Source organism: Nymphalis io, chromosome 21 (genome assembly GCF_905147045.1).
Source record: "Nymphalis io chromosome 21, ilAglIoxx1.1, whole genome shotgun sequence".
NCBI classification, from domain to species: Eukaryota; Metazoa; Arthropoda; class Insecta; order Lepidoptera; family Nymphalidae; genus Nymphalis; species Nymphalis io.
The window spans coordinates 8,163,952-8,190,513 of NC_065908.1; the positions used below are offsets into that span (position 1 = coordinate 8,163,952).

Sequence of the window (26,562 nt, forward strand, 5' to 3'; positions counted from 1 at the left end):
TAAATTCCCGCAATATTAAGTATTTCATTTGAGAGTGTAATTACGTAGCTTCTCGCCAGTTCTTCTCAATTCTCAAACTCAGTCTACGTTTCGAATCTGTTGTTGTGTAAGTGTATATCGTAGGGCCCTGTTCTAATTAAATAACATAAACGTAGATATCATAATATACAAAAATCAAACCCTGATTCAAGTTGTCAAACAACACCATCTATGAACTGTTATTACAACTATAATTCAAAAAAGCGACCTCAGCTTCGAAAGTATACGTTCATTTGAAATGCTTCACTAATGCACCGCTAGATGGATTAGTAGAATTAAATTATTAAGAGTATAAAAACATCATTCCATATTTTTTCGTCTAGTGTAAAAAAAAACACCAAAATATGTTTTATTGCTTAGTTTTAATTATAAAGTGTAGCGGTAAGGAGAAGTAGGTATCCCATTTGGGTCTTCACCGAAAATAATATGAAATATATGAAATAAGAGTTCCAAAAATTAACAGCTACTGTAATAAGGTAGTATTATCTGAAATATTAATTAACAAATAATTTTTAAAAAGTTTTTTTAAAGATGGAAGGGTAACATTCTCTCTCATTCCGTTTTACTCCAACTAGTATTAGGCCTACAAAATTAACCCTCTAGTTCCACCACGCCATCTAAGCTTTATACTTGATGTAAGAACCTTTAAGCCTATTTATGTAGGTACCACCCACATATTGCATATTCTGCCGTTAACAGAACAGTAATATTCGGTACAATTTATCGATAGTAGTGTTCCGGCTTGAATAGTGAACGAGCCAGTTTAATACAGGCTCAAGGTACACAACATCTTAAATAGTTTTCAAGGTAGAAGGGGATGGTTAGTATGTTTTACAGTGCCAATATCTACTGGCCGCGCTGACCATACACAATCAGGTGGCCCATTTGCAATTAAAATACATTTTTAGGGACAGTTTTTATACACAAAGATACTTCTTAAGTTCTTACGTCTGCACTTTATAGTCTGTGGCCATCTCTCCTATATTTTGAATTACGTCAATGTCAAAATAGTTTTAGAACAAAATCGAATCCCAATATATATATATATATATATATATTATGTTTATATATTGTAATGTTTGTACATATAGCTTATAGCTAACGATAAGTCTCTTCTTCTGTAGGCGGTTATACTCTGCGCATACTCTCCGTATTAATATTATCTGCGCATGCTTAAAAGCGGCTGTTTGATCATTCGCTCGATAATCGAGTCTCCACTTGTTATTGATAGGTGATATTATATTTATTCAACAAGAATTCGGAGTTAATTTGATACATTTAAGCGCTTAGCTTAATATATATAAAAGTGTTTTCTAAAAAAGTAATATATCGGATATTGTGTTAATATAGAGTAAAATATTAAAACTACAGATTCAAAATTAAAATTTGTGCCGCCCAATTATTCTTAACAGTATTATATTTATCTTTTATTATTTAGTAATCTTTATTTATCAACTTAGCATTAACAAATTTTTGCTTTCACTTATATACTCAGTGCTCACTGAGCATGTAGCTCAATCTTAAGTAATAAAAAAAAAAATTCTTTCCATAAAAAAAAAATAGCAAAAATTGTAATAATAACAGTGTCAAACAATAAAAAATCAAGTAATTTTGAAGATGTCTTTTGGGATCAAGCCAGATCAAGCCAATGCTTCGGAGACATCCGATGACTCTGGAGTAGTTTTCGATAATCAGAAGTAAGTAAACCGAACACATACAAAATATTTACAATCATAAAATAACTTTCATAAAATTATATGAAAATATAACAGAAGCAATTAATACTAAACAAAAAAAAAAACTAACATACTCAATGGAAAACTTCAAGTGCATTTTATATTATTTACCTTTAATATTGAAGAAAGTAGTATAATTTAATGATAAATTTCAGTTCAGGGTCAGTTTTACCTGTTAATAATTTAATACAACCGTTGTCAAATTGTCCTGACAGATCAATGAAGTCACCTGTTGCTACTGAAACGACTCAATCTCCTGAAACTACAGTTAATCAGACATTGGAAACAAACACCACAACATTTGGGGCTAATAATAATGAAACTTTAAAAGCTAATAATAATGAAACTTGTGGAAACATATTATGGTCCAAGACAGCTGCAAAGACAACAGCTGCAACAGCGGGAACTACCGCAGGTATTTATGATTTAAAAATAGATCCATGCTCTAACTACTACTAAATTTAAAATAAAACAGTTATAATTAAAATGATATAATAAACATATAAAGTAGTTAAGTTAACTTTAATTCCAAATATCAAAACTAAGGATTTAGCAATGTGATGCAACAACAGTTTTATTTAATTTTGTGAAATATTTTTGAATGATTCACTCATTCAAAAATATTTCCTTTATTTGTTCGTAGTAATTATTTTATATTTTCAAGATTGATCCAGCAAACTAACTCATTCCAAATAACTTTTATTTTTTATTAAATTAAATAAAATTTTAGATTTTTGTATTTTGTTTAATATATAACACTTTCAATGTTAAACATTTATTGCATATGCAGTCTAGGTGACATTGGTACATGGGTAGTTATTGCACCTTAATATTTTTTCTTTATTCATAATTATCTTCAAAACATCTTACTGATGAAATTAATGCATGTTGCCACTTGGTGTCATATTGTTTTGCAAGGAATTATTTTAGTTTGAAATGGTCAATTTATTTTTGTATTTAACTATGAACCCATAAAAATAATCCTAGACTTTTCATATAAATTAAGTGTTTATGTGCAAATTATTTTTCATAAATTTCAAAATTCCAAATATGCATTTAAGTTTTCTTTTGACCCATTTAAAAATAATAATAATATAAGATAAAGTCGAATCCATTTATTATGACTGCCTATATTGACTAACCGCCTAATCTGAACGATTTCATAATTGAAATTGCAATGCGAAAAATGCGAATAACATATATTGTATATAATGATTTTGCATATACTGACATGTTACTAATTAAATCATTATTAAGAAAAGTTGTAAGTTGTAAGAAATGTTAGCAACAAGAACATTTTTGCTCATTTTCCTGATCATCTCCACCCCATTATCTGGGATGACGTTTGATGCGTTTTTATGTACAAAAAAGTTAATTATTGTATAACAATTTTTAATCTATGTTTTTAATTTGTTTGTTTTGTGTCAATTCATGTTTGTTTTTCCTTTTTTTTATAAAAGATATATTCTATATGTATATTTTTCTGTATAAAAGTAAAACCTAAAAAATATATCAAAAAATCGGAGGTGTCCTTTGCAGAGCAAGCTTTTTTATGAGGTCCGCGTAGATGACGTCATTGTCACTTCCCTTCGATATCATTGTAAACGGATTCTACTGTACATATTTATTTATCGTTTATGTAATTGTTTTCGAAATTGTTGAGTGCAATATAAAAAGCAATGTTATTATAATCCTCGGATTAGAATGAGATTTGTGCTAGTGATTTGTTATTGAATTGTATTAGAGATTTACGTTTCTATAATTATCTTAGTGATTTTATTCATAATAAGAGGACACAGATGGAAAATAACATTCAGGAAAATACTTCATGTAATTGACTTGGAAAATTTTGAAACATCAATCAATACGGATATTACACACACACAGACATAATCTGCTAAAATAATATTCCCATTAAACATTCTTTAAAATTTTGCTTTATCATATCGCTTTTTGCTTTTCTCTAACAACAATTATTTCCATTTGTACGTTTATTTTTCCCCACCGGTGGATGTAACGTAACCGAAATTCGACATAAGAAAAATAAAGGAAGCATTAATATGACTTTTTTTGATTATTAATGGGTCAAAAGAATGAAAATTAGAGATTTTTTTTTATTTATTAATTTGTATAATCAATAAGACATTTTTGATTTTACTAATAAATTATTCGTAATCTTTTATGGCTTATCCAGAAACTTCAGTGACTTCATCATCTGTTTTTGGCACTGTAACGACAACCCCTGCAGCTATTGCTCCTGCAACAGCTAATAATCAGACCTTACAAGCAGCTAATAATATTCAAACTTTTGGGTCAACCAATAATCAGAAGTTCGGAGCAACTAATAATCCTGCTTTTGGAGCTGCATTTGGTTACATTTACGTTCCAAATACAGCAAACTCTCTTGGAATAGCAAATCAGATTTATGGAATACAAAGTCACAGCTATGGAATCCCATATCGGCATTTAGGATTATCGAGTCAGAATTTCGGAGCAAATAATACCAATGCCGCAGTGAGAGGTGCCTCTGGTACCACATCTGCACCAGATACAACTAACACTCAAACTGTCGGAACAGGAAAAGATCAGAACTCCGTAACAACTAATAACAATACCGTTTCTGGAAGTGGATTTGCTTCCATGACAGCTTCAAACACAACAAATAGTCGCACGTTTGGAACAGCTACGAATCAAAGTTTTGGAGTTGCAAATAATCAGAATTTCGGAACAACTAATGACAATAATGCTTTTGGAGTTGCATTTCGTGCAATGTCTGCAAATGCAACAAATACTCAACAAATGGGAGCCGCTTCAGCCGGAACTGCAGGTACCGCAGGTATGTATGACTTATATGTAGAATACACACCGAATTTAATTTCAAGTATAATGTATAGTGTCGTAATAAATATAACGCTGTGGTCGTATTCTAATTAGGCGTTTTTGTAGGTGGATTTGGTTCCATGTCTGCGCCGAACGCAACAAACATTCAACAATCAGGGTTCGCTCCTGGAACAGCAGGTGTCGCAGGTGCTCGTAACTTCAATTCAATTTTAAATATAACATCTATACATATAATTAAAATGCAACTGATCGCTGTTTGTACATGGAAGATATATGAGAAAACTATTATCGCGGGGCTTTATCGACGCAATCGACATAAAAACAATGATTGTTAGAATTTTTGTTTGTTTATCTGTGCGTTTGTGCGCGCTAATCTTAGAAACGGCTTAACGTATTTGGGTGCGGTACACTAATGTATTGTGGCTGACTTCACTTTAAATTAAGTGTTTGTTTTACTTGAATCGGTTCAGAAATAATAGAGTTATGTCAATTTAAAGAATCACGTCGAACATTCATTCGATAAAAATGCCTTAAAATAACTCAACAGTTGAATTGGTTGAAACGTTACGGTAATAAATGATAGTCTGTAAAATGTACTCGGATCCATATGATCAATCATATTAAATACCACGCGTAAGATGTATGTCTATCTTTTAATGTTGACTCACTGTAAACTTTTGTGTGGTAATCAAATTTGTTCTAAAATAATGCATTATTTGTAAAGTCGTTTTTATAAACATGGCATTAATTCATACCAAAGATATCGAGATAAAACCATAGACACTTTTTATACTTTTGACATATTACAACAAGTTGAGTAGTTTGTTTGAAAATATGAGACACAAAAGTATTTGTTTTCGGTTTGTAAATAATTTTGTAAGTTAAAGTTTATAGATTAATTGGTATTTAGTTTCGTCGCCGCATATTATTTTTTTCATGGTTTTGTTAAATTCTTGTTAAAGTTAGTTGATAGTAAGTATTCATTTAAATTTAGCGTGTAACGATAGGGCCGAAATATAGGCTGCCTATAGAGACCCTTAAAAATACCAAATAAAAAAAAAGTAATTATTTAAAAAAAAAAACAGATTTACGTTTTAGTTTTAAAAGGACACAATTTCTTGTGAAGGTATCGTCTGCAGTCACAATAAATAAAACACAGGGAAAGATATTCAAGTATGTCGGAACAGATTTAAGGGAATGCTGTTTTTCTCATGGCCACTTATGTGCCCTGTGATCCGGGTGCGGCAAAAAAAACAAAACTAAAAATTTTGTATATACTGAAATATTATAAGTCTGCTCTTAGTGACTTCTTTAAGTTATACGCGAGTGAAACCGCTGGCACACTATTGAAATAATAATAATACATCTCTTTGGTCGTATTCTTAATAGCTTCGTTTTTAGGAATATTTAGTTCCATGTCTGCACAAAATGCAGCAAATGCTCAGGCTTATGAAGCAGCTTATAATCAAGTCTTTGGAGCTCAGAATAATCAAAGTTTCGGAACAAATACGGCGAATAATCAAACTTTTGCGGGCGCTTCATCTGCCATGCCAAATAACGCAGGTATTTATGAGTTAGACATACCATACATACTCTAACAATTTCAATTAAAATTAAATATAATATATACAATATTATATTTTAAATTATGTTATAAAAATGTAGAGGCCGTATATAGTATTTATGAAGCAATTGACTATTGGTTTTTGAATTTAAGATTAATCTAATTCATTTTTTTTTTCAAATTAATCCTTTTTGATATTTGTATTTTACTACATATTTATAATAGCTTAACAGCATGCTTATGGGGTGTTTATTTAAACAATGCTGTCTCTTTCTTTCAATTGTTAAATCAGTGATTACAGAAAGGGATGTGTCTATGGTTTGTTTATTTTGAAGATGAAAGAAATGTGCTACAATTCGCTCAATTTTTTTACAGGTGCACAATTTGGTTCCTCAACGACGAGAAATTATTGGAATCAATCCGGATTGAATAATACACAGCCTTTTCAAAGGCCCTTCGCTCCAAATAATTTTGGAAATAACGCAAACAATGATGGTGAGTCAAATTATATTCTGCTAAATAGAAACGCCGTGTAGACTCTATACAAATAATAAACGCGAAAGTGATTTGGCGTCTCGTTCACACACGTACATGTCAGAGGTACAGACAAGGACATACATATCTACCTCCTCCCCCTCTCACACGTGGCAAGGGTGAAACTAGTATTAAGGGAAATTTCAATAATCCTTAAATTACAAGAATACAATAATACCTCAACATTATCTTTATGATAATATATAATATAACAATAATAATATCCTGGGACATTTTTCACACACGGCCATCTGATCCCAAATTAAGCTCGTACAGAGCTTGTACTATGGAAACCAGACAACTGATTACTACATGTACTATTTTTCTTTTGTAAATACATACTTTTATAGATAATTACACCCAGACTCAGGACAAACAGACATATATCTGTCCTGGGTGGGAATCGAACCCACAACCTTCGGCGTGAAAGGCAAGCATCCACCAACCACGCCAACCGGCTCGTCAGATATAGATAAACGTGAATATCAAAACATTATATTTATCTTCATATATTATTTAAAAACATTTGATTAAGTTTAATTATATACATATTTTTATATAATGCTTGAGATTAATAGACAACATTCGACGTTGAAATTTGTCATATATATGTATTATTTCGTGACGAAAGTTTTTATCATAGATATTGCTGTAGAAGTCATCTGTCGACCTCCCAAATTTAGTTTTAGCACATTTTTATCTACGCTAGATGACCATCTATCATTTTTAACACCAAAATATGAATACGTATTTGTAACTGGTGACATAAACATTGATTTAAATTCGCATGGATATACTTTATGATATGCATAAACTTATACTGCACTGAATGTAGCGTTTGTGTTGGCAGCATATGTACAAGGCGTAGACTGAAAAGCAGCCTAGCTGAGACTACGACCTTTTCACCAAATTATGATATTGTTAACTCATTTTTTTATGGTTTTGTACCTTAATTTTATTGTCTTTGTTTCTTTTTTGGTGAATAAAGTTATTTATTTATTTATTTATTTTTTTATAGAATAGGAAGGTGGACGAGCATATGGGCCACCTGATGGTAAGTGGTCACCAAACGCCCTTAGACATTGGCATTGTAAGAAATGTCAACCATCGCTTATAGCCAATGCGCCACCAACCTTGGGAACTAAGATTATATGTCCCTTGTGCCTGTAATTACACTGGCTCACTCACTCTTCAAACCGGAACACAACAATATCAAGTATTGCTGTTTTGCGGTAGAATATCTGATGAGTGGGTGGTACCTACCCAGACGAGCTTGCACAAAGCCCTACCACCATTATTATTATTATCATTATTTATCGTATCTTTGTATAGATGGCGCTGCAGGCGATTTACTATCACATCGTTAAGTCGATCCTAATGATAATATTAACGATACACAGACACTACGTCTGTCGGTTTCTAGTTAAATATATAAATTATTCGTGGTTATAATTAAATTCAAATACCTTATGATATAACTCAAGTTAATGTTACAAATCGAAAAGTGTAATAGAGAACTTTGATCTACGGAAAGCGCGTTAAATTAATTTTTAATTTTAAAGTTAGCGTTCATTTTTTATGTGAACTACATATCTAAATTAATAATATTAAATATATATAATAACAGAAAATATTTGCTTGTTTGTTGTCCATAAACTCTGTAACGGATTTAACAATTCATTCACCGTAAGAAGGGTGGCCAACCCCGTCCATTATGGACTCGCCACTGTAAGGTTATAGTCTAAAATTTCAATAGTAGTCACCATGGAGTTCGTGTGACTCGTCATTGTTACCATGGGGTACGTCGTGCATATCCCGTCCATATATAAATATTTATTTATTTCGAACAATTTATACATATTATAAACAATATATACGTTAATAACTACAATAGTATAATACCATAGTAACAATAACAGCCTGTGAATGTCCCACTGCTGGGCTAAGGCCTCCTCTCCCTTTTTGAGGAGAAGGTTTGGAGCTTATTCCACCACGCTGCTCCAATGCGGGTTGGTGGAATACACGCGTGGCAGAATTTCAATGAAATCAGACACATGCAGGTTTCCTCACGGTGTTTTCCTTCACCGTCAAGCATGAGATGAATTATAAACACAAATAATACTGTGTCGTAGCGACTAACGCCCTCCAATTCGTCAGCACATGTATTTATTATTTGTTTATTTATTTATTAAAATAAATAATACATACATTTCCTATTTTATCCAGAAGAAACAACGGCACAGAAAGGCAACCAAGGTAAAAAAAGATGTAATGTCGTCTCGTATTTTTCCGTAGATAGTTCCAAAACTTCCAATTTAATTGCATCGCTTTTACATTTGTTTCAATTTATTTCGTTAGTCTTATTTATTCTATTTCTTATTAAATATGTTAAGTTGTTATTATTATTATTATTATTTTTGCTTTTTTTTTTTATAGAATAGGAAGGCGGACGAGCATATGGCCCACCTGATGGTAAGTGGTCACCAACGCTCTTAGACATTGGCATTGTAAGAAATGTCAACCATCGCTTACATATCCAATGCGCCACCAACCTTGGGAACTAAGATTTTATGTCCCTTGTGCCTGTAATTACACTGGCTCACTCACCCTTCAAACCGGAACACAACAATATCAAGTATTGCTGTTTTGCGGTAGAATATCTGATGAGTGGGTGGTACCTACCCAGACGAGCTTGCACAAAGCCCTACCACCAGTAATTTAATTTTAATTATTAATGTTTATTTCTGCATTTAATTAATAATGTTTATTTCTATCGTTATAATTATCTTTATGTGTATTTCAAATTGAAATAAAAAACATTTCCGCTTGCAGTCAAGCTGGGCACTACAAATATAAACATTGATGAACCGATCGTGATAACAGGTGCGTATATATAAATACATTATATTAAACCTTTATGTACATATGTATGTGTGTTTGATTTTAACTGAGCAAGTTTGGAAAGGTCTTTATGTATATAGCAGATATAGGGATATCCCCTTAGTTAAGGGCAACCTAGTTTGGGCTCCTGTCTCCCACGTATAACTGTATATATATACATATATATATATATATATATATATATATATATATATATATATATAATTGTAAACTGTATTTATATATGTAAACATTATTGTCTGTGGGAGAGAATAAATAAATTTATTATTAAAAATTTATTGTATAGGGTCCTTTCGCTGCTACCGACTTTGGGCGGGGTATTATGCAACGCAGGATAATTGATAACCGACTGACAATTTATTTATTTATTATTCCTTTATTGTACATAATTATGTACAATGCTTGTAAATTTACAAACATATAAAAGAATAACTAGTGCCTGCAGTATGCATGGATGGACAAAGTCTCACTATACACCTCCCCGTTACTTAAATCCGCGAACAATTTCTCGAATAATAAGTCATATAAATATCAAATATATTAAACTTGTATAAAACCATCGACGCCAGTGATATAAATGGAATAGCGTTGAGAGTGAAGCGACTTTATTATTCACATGCTATATCATCAAATATCATATACATTTATTTAATTTCTGCCTATAATTTTACTAATTTTTAAAATATTTTTGTCAATGTCAATATAATATTCTAATTACCTAAAATTAAAATTTTAAAGTCTAATTAGATTTTATCAAGTTATAATTAGTGATTCATATGATATTAATAAATAATCGTATGTGTATTTAGGGCATGAATTATTTAAAGTTTCATTAATATTGTTTTTTTTTTATTAATAGGTTACAATGACAATCTCGGAATAAGTAATAGCTGGTTATATCCGAGTTTGTCTCGTGGAATGTTCGATAATCCATTCAACTGTAATCCCAACGGTCCCGGTGAGTTTTTTCATTAATACAAATAGTTTAAAGTTTTTTTTTATTTTTATTTAATCGTAATTTCCCAGTCTTCCTACTGAAGACTGATCAGTTTGCTACCTTTATTTACATTGTAAGATATAACTGCCTCGTTAATCTAGTGGCTTGAGGTAAAGCCCGGAGGTCCAGGGCTCAATTCCCAGGTCGGGCAAATAAAAAGTTATTGGGTTTTTGGGTGCAATAAGCTCCAAACCTTCTCCTCAAAAAGGAAGAAGAGGCGTTAGCCCAGCAGTGAACCTTCACAGGCTATTACTGACTTACATAAACAAGCGGTAGCTTTGTCTGCTTTGTAATGCATTTAAATCGAATTGTATATTGAAGACAATAATTTTCCAATTGGCTTAAAAGTCGAAAGTAATACTAAAACTATAATTACGGCTTTTAGTAATAATGTATCATTATTTAAAAAATATATATAATAATAAATAATAATAATAATATCCTGGGACATTTTTCACACACGGCCATCTGATCCCAAATTAAGCTTGTACAGAGCTTGTGCTATGGAAACCAGACAACTGATATACTACATATACTACTTTTTTTTTTGTAAATACATACTTATATAGATAATTACACCCAGGCTCAAGACAAACAGACCTGTTCATGCACACAAATGTCTGTCCTGGGTGGGAATCGAACCCACAACCTTCGGAGTGAAAGGCAAGTGTTCTACCAACCACGCCAACCGGCTCGTCAAATTAAAATATATACATTTTAATCGTTCAATATCTATTTGCAGCAAAATTAAGTTCAACGAATATAACGATTCACCAACCTATCACGATAACGGGTAAGTTTATATTAATTAATTTGCATTAAGGTATAATGTATAATTTCTATTTATAATTCATCTCGTGCTTTTCGGTGAAGGAAAACATCGTGAGGAAACCTGCATGTGTCTAATTTCATCGAAATTCTGCCACATGTGTATTCCACCAATCCGCATTGGAGCAGCGCGGTGGAATAAGCTCCAAGCCTTCTCAAATAGGGAGAGGAGGCCTTAGCCCAGCAGTGGGACATTTACAGGCTGTTACTGCTACTACTTACTACTAAGGTATAATGTTTTGTCGCGGGCTTAAAATTTAGGAAAGAGATTTTTTTTTACTCTAGTTGTAAAAATTATATAGTAGCTAAATGCCGCGTTGTATCTTTTAAAACGATTTCTTCCGAATTGTTGAAACCTTGTGACTAAGGGTCATGATCATCATAAGGGACCAACTTGCAGGGATCTTCTGCGTTACTTATCAATCGATAAAATTTGACGCGTATAACGTTTTTGTGATGCAATCAGTGTGCAGTACATTGATTGCATCACAAAAAACTTTACGAAGATTCGACACAATCGGACGAATGATTTAGGAACGCATAAGACACAAACAAATAAATATTCAGTGACAAATAAATATATAATTATACTTGCAAAATACCGCTGTCTTTGTATATGCGCTAGGGTTTGGGTCCCGGGACTTATTGCAGACTTAATCCGCTCCTGTCCCGAGAGAATTAAATCTGGAAAATAATATCGAATTGAGTTTTTCTCGACATTCTCCTGTTTTTACAAATGAGAAAACTGATGTTTATCTCCTTGCCCTTGTTATGTCTTCTGTGTAAAATGATGTCGGTATATGTGTTTGAGTTTAATAGACACTGACACCATTAAAACATACATTTACTTTCAACAATGGGATATACACAATCAGGCAAGAACGTCGACCGGGACAAAATTGTCTTTCAAATTATTATATCCAATCAATTAACAAATTCCACTGATTCTAAATAAAGGCGAATGAATTATAAATTTTATATGTATATATGATCTCCAATGTATGTATATTTTCGTGTGTTTAAAGAACAAAAGGCGTTTGGTGTCCAATCCAACTCCCAGCCGACACAGACAGTGTTTGGCGTGCCGGTCACTACTACATCATCTAACGGTAAGCTTGAATTATATCTATACATATACCTATATATAAAAAAGCCGAGATGGCCAAGTGGTTAGAACGCGTGAATCTTAACCGATGATCGTGAGTACAAACCCGGTAAGCACCACTGAATTTTCATGTGCTTAATTTGTGATTATAATTCATCTCGTGCTTGACGGTGAAGGAAAACATCGCGAGGAAACCTGCATGTGTCTAATTTCATTGAAATTATGTCACATGTGTATTCTACCAACCCGCATTGGAGCAGCGTGGTGGAATAAGCTGTATACCTTCTCCTCAAAAAGGGAGAGGAGGCCTTAGCCCAGCAGTGGGACATCCACAGGCTGTTACGTTTCTGTATACCTATATTAAATACGTAATTATGATAAAGTTATGTTGTAAGTCTAGTTATGTTAAAGCCTCGGACTACTTCTTAATAAAATTAACTTAATATATAAATTACTAAAATTCGTTATAACCATTTACTGGCCAGTAACGTGTTCAGTTAATTCAAAACGGTTGAATTACACAGTATGATATACGTAACTAGATGTCAGTCCTGCCTTTTTATTACTTTAAATTCATACAAAATTATGGGATAAACCCTTAAAGTTGAAATTTCTTAAAACTTCAATGGACGGATGAAGGTGCAAAGATGATGACGTCACAAAACATGCTTGATACATTTGTATATCTTAATAATTTATCTTTAAAAATTTTAATAAATATATTTTTAAATTCTCAGGTTCGCTGTCAACTACAAATATAACTGTCAGAAAACCAATAAATTTGTCCGGTGAGTGAGTTTTATTTGTAAGTAGTATGTATATACACACTTACATTTTATTTATTTATTTCTATATTTTTGAAACAAATTGTATAATTCTTGTAAATAAATTAAGGAATATTAATAAAACTTAACCAACAGTAGTTTCCAAAGTTAAATCTATATAATACATATTATATAATATTAAAGACACATATTTAAAAAAAGAAGTAGCAAAACATAAGTGAGTATTTAAAAAATTTAAGAAATTAAATTAAAAAAAAAGAAAAAAAAAACATGATCACTATTATGCAATAGTAAAAAATAAAATAAATAACATTATGAAATCAATAATAAGTTACCATTCCTTAAAAAATTCATATTTTAAATTTATTGTTATATGTTTTTAATTAATATTTTACACACGTATTATTTTTTCAATATATCTAAACATGACATACGTCACAAAAAAAAATATTTCCATCCTCGTTTCTAATTTTGTAATCGTCAAAATTACAAAGGTTCGTGTATAGTTATATAAAAATGAGATGGAACAACGGTTAGAACGCGAGAACGCTTAACCGATGATCGTGGGTTCAAACCCGGGCAAGCACCACTGAATTTACATGTGCTTAATTTGTGTTTATAATTCATCTCGTGCTTGACGGTGAAGGAAAACCTGCATGTGTCTAATTTCACTGAAATTCTGCCACATGTCTATTCCACCAAACCGCATTGGAGCAGCTTGCTGGAATAAGCTCAAACTTCTCCTCAAAAGGAGAGGAGGCCTTAGCCCAGCTGTGGGACATTCACAGGCTGCTTCTGCATATATAGATGAGAACAAATTAAGTGATCATATTTTCAGGGAGCTCCAATACATTCAAATTCGGCATTAACCCAACGCAGGCGACTACTTTTGGATCCTTCAACGCACCAATCACGACAAACGCATTGGGTAAGTTACTTTTTTTTATAATATAGTTAGGCGGACGGGCTGATGAGCCAACTGTTATTAAATGGTCACCAACGCCCATAGACGTTGGCATTGCAAGAAATGTTAACCATCGCTTCCATCACTAATACGCCACCAACCTTGGGAACTAAGATGTTATGTCCCTTGTGCCTGTCTGCTCGTAAATATTTCCTTTATTTGTTCGTAGTAATTATTTTATATGTTCAAGATTGATCCAGCAAACTAACTCATTCCAAATAACTTTTATTTTTTATTAAATTAAATAAAATTTTAGATTTTTGTATTTTGTTTAATATATATATTCACTGGTGGTAGGGCTTTGTGCAAGAACGTCTGGGTAGGTACCACCCACTCATCAGATATTCTACCGCAAAACAACAGTACTTGTTTTGTTTCGATTGAAGGTCGAGTTGAGCCAGTGTTATTACAGGCACAAGGGATATAACATCTTAGCTCCCAAGGTTGGTGGCGCATTGGCGATGTAAGCCACGGTTAACATTTCTTACAATGTCAATGTCTATGGGCGTTGGTGACCACTTACTATCAAATGGGCCATTTGCTCTTCCGCCTACCTATTCTATAAAAAAAAAATTACAAACTAATATATTTATTACTTAAAACAAAATTTTTTAATTACTGTTTATATTTTAAAAAAAACTAATTATAATGTAAAATTTAGTTATTTTGCTTAAACATAAATTATTTTTTTATGTTTGCAGAAAAGCTGTGCACCACAAATATAAACATCAATAAACCGATTTCCATAAATGGTAAGTTCTACACTAGCTTGAAATAAAGTATGAAAAAAAATTATCATAACTATACTATAATATTATGAATGCGAAAGTAACTCTGTCTATCTGTTACGCTTTCTCGGCTAAAACACTGAACCGATTTTGATGAAATTTGGTATGAAGCAAGCGTGAACCCCAAGGAAGGACATAGGGTACTTTAAACACATAACACCTATCCCCCTGATATGTTGGATAAGCCGCGGGCTAAAACTGGTAGATTATATAATTCTTCTTCTTCGTCGTGTCACTCTTGTCAGAGCGGTCGTGGTCGCCATGAAGTATTATAAATTATTCGGCGCAGATGTTATCACGAGCCTGCGCCATATGCCCCTGTCAGTGGTAAGCCTCGTGCATTCATGCAAAGGACCGCCAACAGTTGTTTTTATTTGGTCGATCCATCGCATGGGCGTCCTTCCACGTGGTCTGATGGCATCCACCTTGCCTTGAATAACAAGGCGTTCAATGGAATCATTTCCTTGCCGGGAGACGTGTCCAAAAAATGTTAATATGCGCTTTCGAATCAGCGCCGAAAGACGCTGTTTGATGCCGAGTTCTTGAAGAATGGAGATATTGGTGCGAAATTCGGTCCACGAAACCACGTCTCCGCAGCGTATAGAAATATGGGGAAAACAAGCGTTTGTACGAGCCGGATCTTGGTTGCTTTGGTAATGTACAGAAGTTCCTCCATATTTTCTTCAGCCTCTCCATTGCAGTTCTTGTAATTGCCATACGTCGCTTGACCTCATCTACGCATCCGCCATTATTCGATATTAAAGCTCCCAGATATAGTATATAGGATTGGACGACCTCACAGTTCGCAATCTGAGTGATCTCGGGCGAGTTGTTTTTCGCCCGGTCTACAATCATCATCTTCGTTTTACTGCGGTTAAGCTTTAATCCGAATTCTTGGCATACGCGCTCCATTTTAAGAAGCAATTCTTCCATATGAACCGCGTCAGACGCAAACAGGGTCGTGTCGTCGGCATAGCGCAAATTCGTAATCTTGCGCCCACCAACTGCAACACCGTCACTCCAGTCCTCAAGCGCAATGCGCATTACCAGTTCTGTGTAAGCATTGAACAAGAGAGGTGATATTATGCATCCTTGGCGAACTCCAGCGCTGGCATGAAAGTCTTCAGATAAAACATCATCCGTCCGCACGGATGCAGTCCCATCTTCGTAAAGACGTATAAGAAGATGAACTAAGTGTTTCGGTGTACCCATGTCCAGTAACACCCTTCATAGTCTGGGCCATTTGACTGAGTCAAATGCCTTTGAGAAGTCAACAAAGCAAATATAGGTAGGCTTGTTAAACTCTCGTGCCTTCTCTATTATCTGGCGAACAATGAGGATCTGTTCACGTGTACCCCTTCCTTTTACAAAACCGGCGTGTTCTGGTGCAATTTCCTTGGACAGAAAGTTCTTCAGTCGTTCATTGAGTATGTGTAGTAAAATTTTACTAGCATGAGATATGAGGGCTATAAGGCGGTAGTTGCTACACTTCTTAGTTGAACCCTTCTTGTGCAAAGGAATGAAAACCGTGTGAGACCATTCTGTAGGCCATGTTCCTGAATGCTATATCTTGTTGCATATGTTGTGGAAGATATTGACACCTATGTCGCCTTAGGCTCTTATATCGGTATAGCATCTCTTCCTGTGGCTTTCCCCTTCTTTAGATGCATAATGGCGGCTTTTACTTCCGATCGAAGAATGTCTGGCTCTTGGTTTTCATTTCCGGGCTCTGTATCAGGAAAGTTTTTCGACTGGTTGTCCTGGAACAAGGACTGGCAGTATCGCTTCCAAACGTCAGTTATATGGTTTAGCTCATTGACCACTCTACCATCACTATCTTCAATGGCCCAGGTCTTGGAAGGAAGTGTCTTTGTGATGGATTTTATGATAGAGATCTCTGGACTCATGTCTATTTGCATGAGCATCGATTTCCTCACATATTTTGCAGAGATAGGCATTATAATACTTCCTGTCACCTGCCTGAATTTGTGCTGACAGTTTGTTTATGTCGCCAATGCCTGCACCTGTTGACTTTAGCGTGCGTCTCCGTTCAACTAGTTCTAAGGTATTATCTGACATCCAGTGTTGTCGCTTGCATGTTGCAGCTGATGATCCGCAGACCGAAGCAGACTCTATTATTAGTTTTTTGGTTCGGTCCCACAACCTCTCAGGCGTCTCCTCTGTAAAGTCTGCATTCGCCCATTCTACCCAATTCTGTTTTGCAGCAGCGTAAAACTTTGAGTTGTCCTGAACTTCAATTCTTCTCTGTTTTTGGTGACTTCGAGCCGCTTTTAACTTTAATTTAAACTTTGAAATTAGAAGTTGGTGGTCAGATCCACAATCTGCCCCGGTTAATGTATGGGCATTTCTAATTGATGTTTTCCATCGCGATCTAATTAGGATATAATCTATTTGATTTACCATCGATATTTACCATCTGGCGATGTCCAAGTGTATAGCCTGCGAGGATGGTGCTGGAAAAGGCTGGCTATCACCAGGTCATTTTCATTTGCAAACTGTATGAGACGTTCTCCTCTTTCGTTGCGTGTTCCAAGTCCAAATTTGCCCACACAATGTCCAGGCTGGTGAAAATTTTCTCCAATTTTTGCATTGAAGTCGCCCAGTATTATTAGAGTTTCTCTATTAGGTACTTTAGCGATGGAAGTTTCTATTTCAGAATAGAATCTCTCAATGTCCTCTTCACTTGCACTGCTAGTAGGGGCATATATTGCATGATGTTCAGATTCACTGGTAATGCTTTAACTTTGACGCTTAATATTCTGTCATTCACTGCTTCAAAGTGTTCAATCACACAGTTCCTCTTGTGGACAGGTACTAATAGAGCTACTCCATTCTGGCTGCTGGTGTCATTTCCAGAAAAGTATACGGTGTGGGAATCAGTGACGAAATAGCCGTTGCCTTTCCAGTGGGTTGCACTGAGTCCACAGATGTTAAGACCGCATCTGACTATCTCCTTTTCCAAGATAGTAAATTTCCCAGGGCTGAGTAGTCCGCGCACATTCCATGTCCCTATTGTTTGGATTTGGCGTAGCTTGTTATACGTTCCAGTTGCTGAATTTCCATGGGGAGCCTGGTTCCCTGCTACCCCGTGGCCGGTAACATATTTCACACCGCCTGCCCCGGACGCAGAACGGCGCCGGTTCCTACGCGGGTCGCATGGCAATCGTGTTCTCTCTGTTCGTAGTTTCATGTTGATTTTCTTGGGAAGGATAGTTGCAGTGGTTTCCCCTTGCCTTCTGCACCAAACCTTTTGGAGATTATTTGTATCCCCAGGCTGTTGAAGCCTCTTCTGTCAGGTTACCCAGCCAGGTCTTAGTGGTTATACCGCCACAGCTCGGTCGCCAGAGCCTCGTCAATTATCTAGCAGGGGGCACCACGGGCAGGCGAGGTTGGCGTTTGGGGTCGACTAGATAGTATTGTCGTTCTCCCCCTTACCCCCCTTTTATATAATAGCTCTATATATTTTGTAGCATATTACATATGTATGTGTGTATAGTTTTATATATATGTATGTGTATTTTTGTGTACTGTTGATAATATAATTTACTAATTAGCGCCTTCGCGGATTCTTTGCCAAGGTTGACTGGCAGAGAATACCTTCAGGCATTATTTTAGTAATCAATGAATTTTGAAAATAGATAAAAAATTATAGAATACTAACGAACGATTTGTAAACCAGATAAAAGTGCATTTGACATGATATATAACATTTGTCAAATAATAATCATATATTTATATCTTGTACAAGTCTCAGATCTTATTTGTCGATTACAACTATTATTTGCTTTGTATCAATATCCGGAATCCATCTTGAATAAAGCTCCGGTCTTTCAGCCTTAAATCAGCTTTTCTTGTTTCCTCTTCGTTAGTGGCGCTCCTTTATTATTGTTTTAATCTTAGTTACCTTGGTTTCGCATCGGGTGACGTTTGTCATTATAGCGTTGGTTTTTCACGCCGTCCGATCCGAAGGTGGACCGACGATTTAAAAAAGGTGGCAGGTTCGGGATGAATGCGGACTGCCCAAGATGGGGATAGTTGGCGTTCTATGGGGGAAGCTTTCGTCCAGCAGTGGACAGCAAAAGGCTGAAAAAAAGTAATAATAATAATATTAAATAAATAAATAGTCTTCAAAGTTATATTAAGCCTCTTTGTAATAATGGAGAATGAAAATTTTGAATCAGTGTGTTATCGAATATTCTACATCTCGAAAACGGTTACGTTCCTCAACGGATTCAGACAGCGAAAAAAGTGATACATCTCCTGACAATGATACTATTCCGACAAAAAGACAAAAGTCAAGAAAGGATTCGGAAACTGTAAGTCAAGAAAGGAAACGGAACTATACGTTTTACGGATACACAAAAGAAATACTTAACTACCCCTGGTTTTATTAAACTTAACGTGAATGACGAATTAAAATGTTTTGAAGCCATAATGATATAGAGACCACCCTCGTTCCTATTTACTGGACTATCTTTGCAGGTTAAACTAACGCTTTACTTTCTCAAAAAGATAAATTATAGACCACCTTACAAACATTAGCAGATTGAGCAAATGATTCCAAACCTACATTAACTGCTAATACATTGTTTGAAAAAATAGAATCGTTATTTTCAAAAGAATCCGCCTATAGTAAAGTGAGTGATGATTTGTTTCAAATAGTTGTGGCAGGCGAGTTGAATTAATTCATTTAAAACGAGACGCCATCTTACGTCAAATTCCCGAAAAATATCATCGTAATGTAATGCATAAGATACCTCCAAGTTCAAAATCTCTTTTTTGACGAAGATCAAATTCAAAACTACCTTCAACGAGTTGGGGGCGTAGAAAAATTGATTTCATCTGTAAGATCGGCGCCGCAGTCTTATTTAAAAGAAAACTTTTACTATAATCAAAAACCTACAGTATGTACTAGTCTACAAGTAAAAGACCAGACGATAATTTTTATTTTTCGTTAAATAATTCTACGGAAAGAGGAAAACATGGAAATAGCAAAACATCCTTCTCGTCCATCCCATCAAGGAAACCGAAATATTCAGGGCGACAATCGTTTTAAGCAAAAAGAAAAAGCCTTCAACTTAAAACAATTAAACAGGTTCGTAAAAACAAAACCATTTCATCCATTCAGTCATTTCCGCATTCCCACTTTTCTCCAGTATTAAGATTGGATAATAAAACTGGACTTGAACCAAGCCGACTTCCATGTACCTATCGCTCAACAATATCACTCTTTCCTAAGGTTCAATTACCATCACAATCCATACCAGCATCAGCTATATCAAATGACTTGTCTACCATTCGGCCTGTCGTCAGCGCCAAAAACTCTAGAGCCTCTAGAGCCAACTGAGTAACAGAACTGCTGAGAAGTCACGACATCAGGTGCGTAGTTTATTTGGACGATTTTCTAATAGCAAACAAGTCCTAACACCAATTGCAAGAAGATATAGCTTTCACTATAATGATCATGCAATTAATGGCCTGGTCCATCAATAACAGCAAGTCAGTGCTGACTCCAACATAATGCCTCGAGTTTCTCGGCATAATGTGGGTCACAAAACGCAATGCAATGTCCCTGTCGATGTCGAAGTGTATAACGCTACGCAATGCACTTCGACAGCAGTTACAAAAATGCAAGTAATTCCTCAAACAGTATCAAACGCTAATGGGGAGATTAAACTTTGCAACATTCGTGACTCGAAGAGGTCGGCCTCACTGTCGAACAATGCAATTTTTCAGTCGGCAGTTGCCAAAGAACCCTCCTTACCGTGTAATAAATATTCCTCAACCAGTTCAAGAGAAGATACAATGGTAGTATGCGAACGTGAGTAACTCGATGCAAATACATATGAACCTAATAACCCATCTACTCACCACAGACGCATCCGACGTAGGCTGGGTTGCACAACTCGGGGACAAAAATGTAGCGGGGACATGGGAGAAAAAAACAATTGGCCTGGCATGACAACACAAAAGAAATATTTGCCGTGTACTCAGCGAGAGCACACGAGAAACGTCAACTAAACAATGCACAGATACTTCTCCAAACAGATAATCATACTGTAGTCTCGTACTTAAACAAAGAGGGTGGCACTAAATCCAACAGACTCGACAACTCCTTTCGATTTTAGACAAACTGAACATACATCTTATAGCTCGACACTTACCGGATCGTTTCAATGTCTTAAGTAGAAGCCTTGTCACGGCAAAAGACTCGTCCCGAGTGGCGTCTGACAACGAAAGCAACGTCACTTATATTTCAAATGTGGGGAACACTGGATGTGGATCTTTTTGCGTCAAATACGGCGCACGTATGTATCAATAGATGTGCAGGTCAAATGCGCAAAACATCACAATGCGTTTTATCACGATTGTCTTTACAGGCTGGGATGGTTATGTCCACCACCAATCCTCATTCCCAGAGTCCTTTAACACCTGAATCAATCCAGCGGACAGTACATATTAATTGCGCCGAAATGGAACAAGGTGTTTTGGAAAGCGGATGTACAACGCAGAGCACTACGAGCTTGTTATCCGATTCCAGACTTGGAACAGACATTAATAGATACGAGAACAGGACAACACCCACCATAAATTTGGGGTTTGAACCTGGTAGCATGGTTATTTCGGTTGGCAAGATTTGTTAACAGAGGGGAATGATCAGAAACGGAGCCTACTGATATCAAGCTGGCGAAGTTCTGCTACCAACACCTATAAACCAGCGTGGCATAGATGCAAGAAGTAGTGTGTTTCTCATTTAATAAGTTATAAGTATCCTAGTGTTGAACAAGTTGCTCGTTATCTAGCACATCTAAACTGTGATGTTAGGTCTTGCATATAGAACTATTTTAGTACTCAAATCTGTTATGACATTTACCCATTGAAATTCTAATATAGATTCACCTTCAAATTTCTTTATAAAACATATGGTTAAATTTATACCAGTTGCCCGCCCAAAACAATCAAAATCACCAATTTGGAATCCGAAAATATTGTTGAAATAAATAAGTACTCATAGTCCAGATAAAAATAACCTTTATCAGGTATCTCGAAATATTACCATCCTATTATTATCAACATCAGGTCGTAGACCTTACTTTATTACGAACTGACAGTAATAGTTTAATTGATGAAAATTCTGTCATAGCCTTCTAGTCCGCTTTTGGTTCTAAAACTGACTTTTACCTAGATAATCTGGATGGAAACTTAAAGAACACCCTGATAAAATTAAATGTTGTATTTTGTCGATAATAAAATTGTTACAATTGTCCTTAAGTCGAAGAGAAAACATTAATAATTTGTTTATCACAGCAAGAGGTATAGCTAAACCTGCATCCAGAACTATAATTGCTGGCTGGGTAAAATCTCTATTAAAGGATGCTAATATCGAGGCAACTTTAGTGAGATCAGCAGTGGCCTCCCTAAATTATTCAGAATTTTTTTTATTTAGACCGTATCTTGCAAATAGTAACTGGAAAACGGTTCATACAATTCAAAATTACTATCAAAGAATTCTAATTGATAAAAGCCCCTTTAAACCTAATGAATCAGTATCATTATCAAATTTATTTGATCCTGTGAATTAATTGATGAACTATAGCTTTGTCATTTGTAACTTAATGTTGTAAATATGAAAATAATTATATTTAATAACATTGAATGCATTTTTAAAATCATAAATGCATTTTATTTTGACATGGATATTCTTATTTCTACATATTATAGCGTCAATAAAGTTACATTAATTTTACTAACCCCAGGTGATAACAAACACTTTACTCAAGATTTATTTATAGATACAAAACAAATAATATAGAGTTTAACCTAAAATTAAAACTTACTTATTATTTTTTAATCAATATCCGGAATCCAGGTAAGTTTTATCTGGTGCATCATGAGTGCTATAATGACAAACGACACCCGATGCGAAACCAAGGTAACAAAGATTAAAACAATAATAAAGGAGCGCCACTAACGAAGAGGAAACAAGAAAAGCTGATTTAAGGCTGAAAGACCGGAGCTTGACTCAAGATGGATTCCAGATATTGATTAAAAAATAATAGGTAAATTTTAATTGTAGGTAAAACTCTCTTGTATAATGTTTTACATACAGCATAATTAATGAGTCCCTTAGGGCTTTGTTTTGTACCAGATTACTTTCATAAATTTAATATTGATATAATTTTTTTATAAACATAAATTGAGTTGTGATATTTTAACATGCTTTTATTTACTAAATTGATTTTAAAAAAAAAAACTGTTTCAGGTAATTCCCACCCCCCAGGTCGCAATCCGCTTTGTGCTCATAATTGTCATATTTGCCGACTATATTAATTTATGTTATAAAATATTTTAATGTTCCAAAAAAAACTACATGACATCATATAATTATAATTTTGTCGTATTGCAATATTTAACTTAACGCTTAAAGTAAGCTGAGGATCATTCCAGCATATTACAATTATGATTATTATTTTTATCTTAAATTGTATTGAAAATACTTTATTTTTTATAATTTACATCGATGGCATTTATAACTGATTAAAAAAGAATAGTGAATAAGGAGGAAAATATTAGAATAACGTTTCCTGTCCACGTACTTGACGTACGCACTAAACGTGTCCAATGAGAATAGAAAGATACCGTAATCATGTTACAACTTAAATATAAATTATTCATTTACGAAAATCTACCAAAAAGTTTTTTCATGCGTACTTAGTAGTTAAGAATATTTATCTGATTGTCTACTCATTATATATTACCGTGCATCGGAATGACATGACTGATTTTATTGATAATTTTTTTTTTTTTAATTATTTTATGTTTTTTGTCTATTGGTCTAGTAAGTAAGTACTAAATGATTGTGCAACGTGCTAATCATAAATGGCCGATCATCTTGATTTTTTAATTAAAATTACCAAATATTTAACCAAAGGTATTAATTAGTACTTAATATTTAATGAATATTTTAAATTAATAATAGTTTAAATAATAATTATAAATTTTTTTAACGTGACTTTGTGGTCATTCTGATGCACACATAAATTACAGTTTTTCGAGGTTGTAACACCTTATATCTTTTAATCAACTTTAGGGTAAATTAGCACTGAGGATTTTGAACACTAGTGATCACATATTTGTTTACATTAATAATAGAACTTATCTGAAAGACAATGTGAATATGTCCTATTATCCGACGATGCGGGTAAACTTTTCAATGAATTATTATTCTTGATAATTGTGTATTTAAAACTATAAATTGTTAATTCCTATTATGTATAATTTTATACTTAATTTTTTACAAATGTACTATTAAATAGTCGCAAAGTATTTTATATATATAAGTATAAATATGTCGTTTTTTTGCTAAATTGTTAATTTTGACATATTTTACTTAGTGATGTAGTACTTATTTTAAATATACTATTAATGATAATATTCCATAATTGTATTGCACCAAAGTATACTATGCTACCTATCTGATGGGTATAATGTACTATAAATGTCTTCTCGATAAATATGTAACATTATGAAATAAAGTGCATGATACCAAGATATTACTATTTTATTTTATTCAATCGATTTACTAAATGACGATCCACATACGAAATAACAAGCATCGATATCTATAATAAAATTATAAATGCGAAAGTAACTCTGTCTTTAACGCTTTCACGGTTAGAACACTGAATCGATTTTAGTTAAATTTCGTAAGGAATAGACTAGTTTTTTTATAACAACCCCTTACCTAACAATTATAAATGAAATGTTACAATAAATAACATAGTTATGGGTTGATTTATTGTTTTATTTTTTATCTAAAAAAAATTTATCCTGGAAGTGTATTTTGTAATTGTGACTGTACGTTTTAAGGCGGCGTCAAACTTGGATTTGAGTGAAATTATAGACGAATTCGCAAAAATTAAAGCGCGCAAGAAATTGTGAATTGGACGGGGAATTCTGTTAAAAATCGTTTTTTTTTTTCCTTTATTGATCTCATCTGTATAATAAATATTCTATATTGTCATGTGCGTCGTTGTTTATTTATACCCATTTTCTTCTATTAAACACAGGGATTCTACCCCTCATAGAGACGAGGTATGGATTTAGCCTACTAGGGATAAGTTGAACTCACTGTTTCCTATACTTGTTCCTATCTATAATTTTGAAGGCCAGTATAAGTTCAAGCTACGCGGAAAGAGGGGATGAGGGCCCGATTCTTTCCTTATGCACCGGGGCTCTTGTCCACCTAGCAACGCCACTGGTGTGACAGTATAGAAAAAATCAATTATTTACGTAGTACAAAATATTTTTGCAAGCACAACCTAAAAGAACTGCTGTGTCGAAAAATAATATACAAAAATTTTATTATATGTTATTGTTTCTTATTTTATGCTTATTTTAAAAAGTGCGTCATAATGCGTCGGAAGTCTTTCTGTATTGTTTATTTATTTATCCTACTCTAATAACTTTTGGCGCTGTTTTTAAAATTTACCCTGATGCTATTGTAGCGCCACCCTAATTTACGCATTTTAGAGGACACTTACTCATACACGGATAGTCTTCCTTACCTCCATAGTTCGCGCTTAAATACAGGTAGCATTGTAGCGAGTAATGTGAAGTGAGGAGCAGGTGTTGGAGAGGAGGCGCTAGTGTAGCGGTGTGAAGTGTGAGGCGTAAAGAGGAGTATGGATGGGGATTACGTGGGATTTATAACGTTTTCACTCAAGAAAAAGATGTATATTATATAAGATATTTTTTTTCGCTTTACATTTGTATAGGCGAGAAGGATATTTTTGCGCATGCCGCATTGTTAGCCGGTTGAACGTATTAGTAATACCATATCTAATAGGAAATCATTAAGATTCCTACCCATAGTAACTGATGCACTAAGTTTTATGGAATATGTATAGCTTATTACAATCGAAGAAGGAGCAAAGATAAACAAACCTTAGATTTGTTTATAATAAATTATAGTTTTTTTGGTTCCTTCAAACGAGGCGTGAAAAGGCATCTTACGGGCCGGCAAGGCGAAGGTGGCTAGTGCAGAACGTTTTTCCCGTCTGTACTGGCCGTCATCGCGTTTGGACTCTACTACCACTTACCATCAGGTGGAGTAGAGTCATTTGCCCTCCCGGCGAATATATAAAAAAAAAGATTTACATATACCATGCGATTTGCCAATAGCTCTGTCTAATAGGCACGACACATACCTAGTTGATTAACCCTTTAACCGCCCGACTTCATATCTGTTGGCGTGCCCCCAGCGCCCGGCACAGTGAATCGAAACACACAATACAATTTTCTAAAAATAATGTTAGTAATTCTTCTAACTTTGGACATTATTTTTAAGACTTCTAATTAAGATGCTAAAGTGTATTAAACTGTAAGCGATTACTTAGTTAACTATTTACCTAATGTAAACATATTTTTGATAGAATACAGCGTAATTAAATAAAAAA

The 26,562-nt window shown here is 34.2% G+C and overlaps 1 protein-coding gene across 3 annotated transcripts; it reads left to right on the forward strand.

Moving 5' to 3' along the window:
• The first annotated feature begins 1,482 nt into the window (after window positions 1–1,482).
• On the forward strand, window positions 1,483–24,567 carry LOC126776790 (uncharacterized). 3 transcript variants are annotated; one of them, XM_050499566.1, is made up of 15 exons: window positions 1,483–1,736; window positions 1,991–2,190; window positions 3,970–4,611; window positions 4,722–4,802; window positions 6,018–6,179; window positions 6,556–6,675; window positions 8,941–8,970; window positions 9,547–9,597; window positions 10,475–10,573; window positions 11,355–11,405; window positions 12,466–12,549; window positions 13,283–13,333; window positions 14,169–14,258; window positions 14,996–15,046; window positions 23,367–24,567. In XM_050499566.1, the coding sequence occupies exons 1-15, from the start codon at window positions 1,657–1,659 to the stop codon at window positions 23,432–23,434; spliced, it is 1,860 nt and encodes a 619-aa protein (XP_050355523.1). In that variant the 5' UTR covers window positions 1,483–1,656; the 3' UTR covers window positions 23,435–24,567. The 3 variants fall into 3 exon arrangements, with proteins under 3 accessions (XP_050355523.1, XP_050355524.1, XP_050355525.1); XM_050499567.1 differs by lacking the exon at window positions 8,941–8,970; XM_050499568.1 differs by lacking the exon at window positions 4,722–4,802.
• Window positions 24,568–26,562: the final 1,995 nt, after the last annotated feature.